The 2,500-nt window shown below is 47.1% G+C and overlaps 1 protein-coding gene across 2 annotated transcripts in view; it reads left to right on the top strand.

Moving 5' to 3' along the window:
• Window positions 1-2,500, top strand: part of LOC137872306 (neural cell adhesion molecule L1.1-like) — a 42,301-nt gene that overhangs the window by 37,152 nt on the left and 2,649 nt on the right. For both annotated transcript variants that reach the window (XM_068710498.1, XM_068710497.1), the window contains exons 23-27: window positions 115-291; window positions 387-500; window positions 625-774; window positions 1,110-1,241; window positions 1,382-1,454. In XM_068710498.1, coding sequence (XP_068566599.1) covers window positions 115-291; window positions 387-500; window positions 625-774; window positions 1,110-1,241; window positions 1,382-1,454 — 646 coding nt within the window. The remainder of the gene's footprint in view (window positions 1-114; window positions 292-386; window positions 501-624; window positions 775-1,109; window positions 1,242-1,381; window positions 1,455-2,500) is intronic.

The raw sequence follows: 2,500 nt of genomic DNA, 5'->3' as shown, positions 1-2,500 counted from the left end.
TTCCTGCGTCAGTTATTTGTATCCTGAAGCTTGACACCGCTCCATCTTCTGTTTCCTTCCCGCCTCCGTGTCGCTCTGCTGATGAAGCTCTCTGGTTTGTGTTTTCACCTGCAGAGGTGGAGAGCAAAGACAGCCTGTGGAAGATGGAGACCATCATCGACCCCAGCGTGACTCACTTTGAGCTGGACTCTCTGGACCCCAGCAGCCATTACAACTTCCAGGTCATCGCTTACACCGCCGCCGGATACGGACCCCCCATCAGGCGAAGTGGCGCCACCCTGCTGGAAGGAGGTGACACTGCTCTCCTCTCATTTATCTGTCAACTCTATTCTGAACTTCTTTATTCAATCCCTCGTTCCCGGTTTTGTTTTCTCATCTCCTTGCAGTTCCTCCGTCCCACGTCAGCATAGTTCCCAGCAACACGTCGCTCAACCTGAGCTGGGTGCCTGGAGAGCGAGACAGGAACCACGGCTTCGTCATCCGCTACCTGAGGAAGAGTCGTAAGTGGAGGGAGGAGGGAGGAGGGAGGAGAGGGAACGTTTACTGATCTATGACGTGTGTGTGTGTGTGTGTGTGTGTGTGTGTGTGTGTGTGTGTGTGTGTGTGTGTGTGTGTGTGCCACAGCCGGGTGTGAGTGGATGGACTCGGAGGTGGTGAACTCCACGCAGGGTTTCTATTCGCTGACTGGCCTCCAGCCCGGATCTCAGTACCACCTCGCGATCAAACACGGGAACGACACTCAGTGGGAGAACATGACGTGGACCGTCGGACCAGGTATTTGTGAGGAAACGTCACGCGGGAGAAGTTTCCATCGGGTTGCAATCTGCAGCCTCACCACTAGACGCCGCCAGATCTGACACACTGCACCTTTAACTTATTGATCTCTCTCTCTCTCTGTCTCTCTCTCTCTCTCTCTCTCTCTCTCTCTCTCTCTCTCTCTGTCTCTCTCCCTGTGTCTCTCTCTCTCTCTCTCTCTCTCTCTCACTCTCTCTGTCTCTCTCCCTGTGTCTCTCTCTCGCTCTCTCTCTCTGTCTTTCTGTCTCTCTTTCTCTCTCTCTCTCTCTCTCTCTCTCTCTCTCTCTCTCCCTCTCTCCCTCTCCCTCCCTCAGTGCCGTCGGTGATGCCCGGCGGGTTCGCCGCCAAAGGCTGGTTGATTGGACTCATCAGCGCCATCCTGCTGCTGGTGCTGATCCTGCTCATCCTCTGCCTCATCAAGCGCAGCAAGGGCGGCAAATACGCAGGTGGGACGGACAACACACACACACACACACACTCACACACACACACACACACACACACACACACACACACACACACACTCACACAGACTTCACTCTGTCGTCGAGGGTTTGATGTTGAGGGTTTTTCATTTTCCCCACAGTGAAGGACAAAGAAGACAAGGAGGTGGACTCTGAAGCTCGGCCCATGAAAGATGAGACCTTTGGAGAGTACAGGTGGGTTCAGCCAGAAACACGTCACCATTAACACGTCACCATTAACACACTAACACGTCATCACGTCGTCGTGTAACATTAGTTGAGTCTATTGCACATTTGCTGGATGTAGCGATCAGATCTTTTGCGACACTCTTCAGCCGTTCTGTCTTCAGGACGCAGAAGTTCCTACTTCATGCAAACATTTGATCGGACACGTTGAAACACGTTCGTTGTCAACGTAGACGGAGAGCTCATGGTGTTCCAGTGAGTTTGTGCACAGATAGGGGGCGCTATCATGAAACTAAACACATGAAAAGAGAACATGGGGCATGTGATTTAAAGAGCAGATATTGTGCTGTAGCACGCGGCCTATTAAAGCTATTGTAGGTAAAACAATAAATAAATAAACTACAGAGGAATAGGGAGAATATTCCAGGAAAGAAATGTGAATTTGATCAGTTAAAGTAATAATTTATGGAGATATTCTTTGAGATTAAAGTAGGAAAAACTTGAATATTCTCTGAGATCATGAAGTCAGAAATTGTGCAAAACCGTTTTTAGTTTTATTTCTCCTAAATGAATTACTTTAATCTCAGAGAGTAAAATTCTTAATTTTTGTGTCTGAATATTACCCAATGATATTTGATTTAAGTTGGACTTTAACTGTAACCGGGTGGAAGCATAAAGTAGCAAATAAAGTACCTCAAACTTGTATATAAATACATTAACTGGACTCGCTAACACACTGAGAACATGCTCCTCCTCATCTCACTGCTTCAGACATGACTCACTTTATTTTGGAATGTAACGCACTAATGCTGCTCGCTTCCTTTGGTCTTTGGCTCTAACTCTGCCGGCTCTCTTTCCTCTTTTATCTCTCTTATCTCTCTTATCTCTTTTATCTCTCTTATCTCTTTTGTCTCTCTTATCTCTCTTATCTCTTTTATCTCTCTTATCTCTTTTGTCTCTCTTATCTCTTTTGTCTCTCTTATCTCTCTTATCTCTTTTGTCTCTCTTATCTCTCTTATCTCTTTTATCTCTCTTATCTCTCTTATCTCTTTTGT

Source organism: Cebidichthys violaceus, unplaced genomic scaffold, assembly GCF_023349555.1.
Source record: "Cebidichthys violaceus isolate CVI_PGR_0920_01 unplaced genomic scaffold, fCebVio1.0.p SCAF_157, whole genome shotgun sequence".
In the NCBI taxonomy this organism is placed as follows: Eukaryota; Metazoa; Chordata; class Actinopteri; order Perciformes; family Stichaeidae; genus Cebidichthys; species Cebidichthys violaceus.
This window is presented reverse-complemented; position numbering and strand designations above follow the sequence as displayed.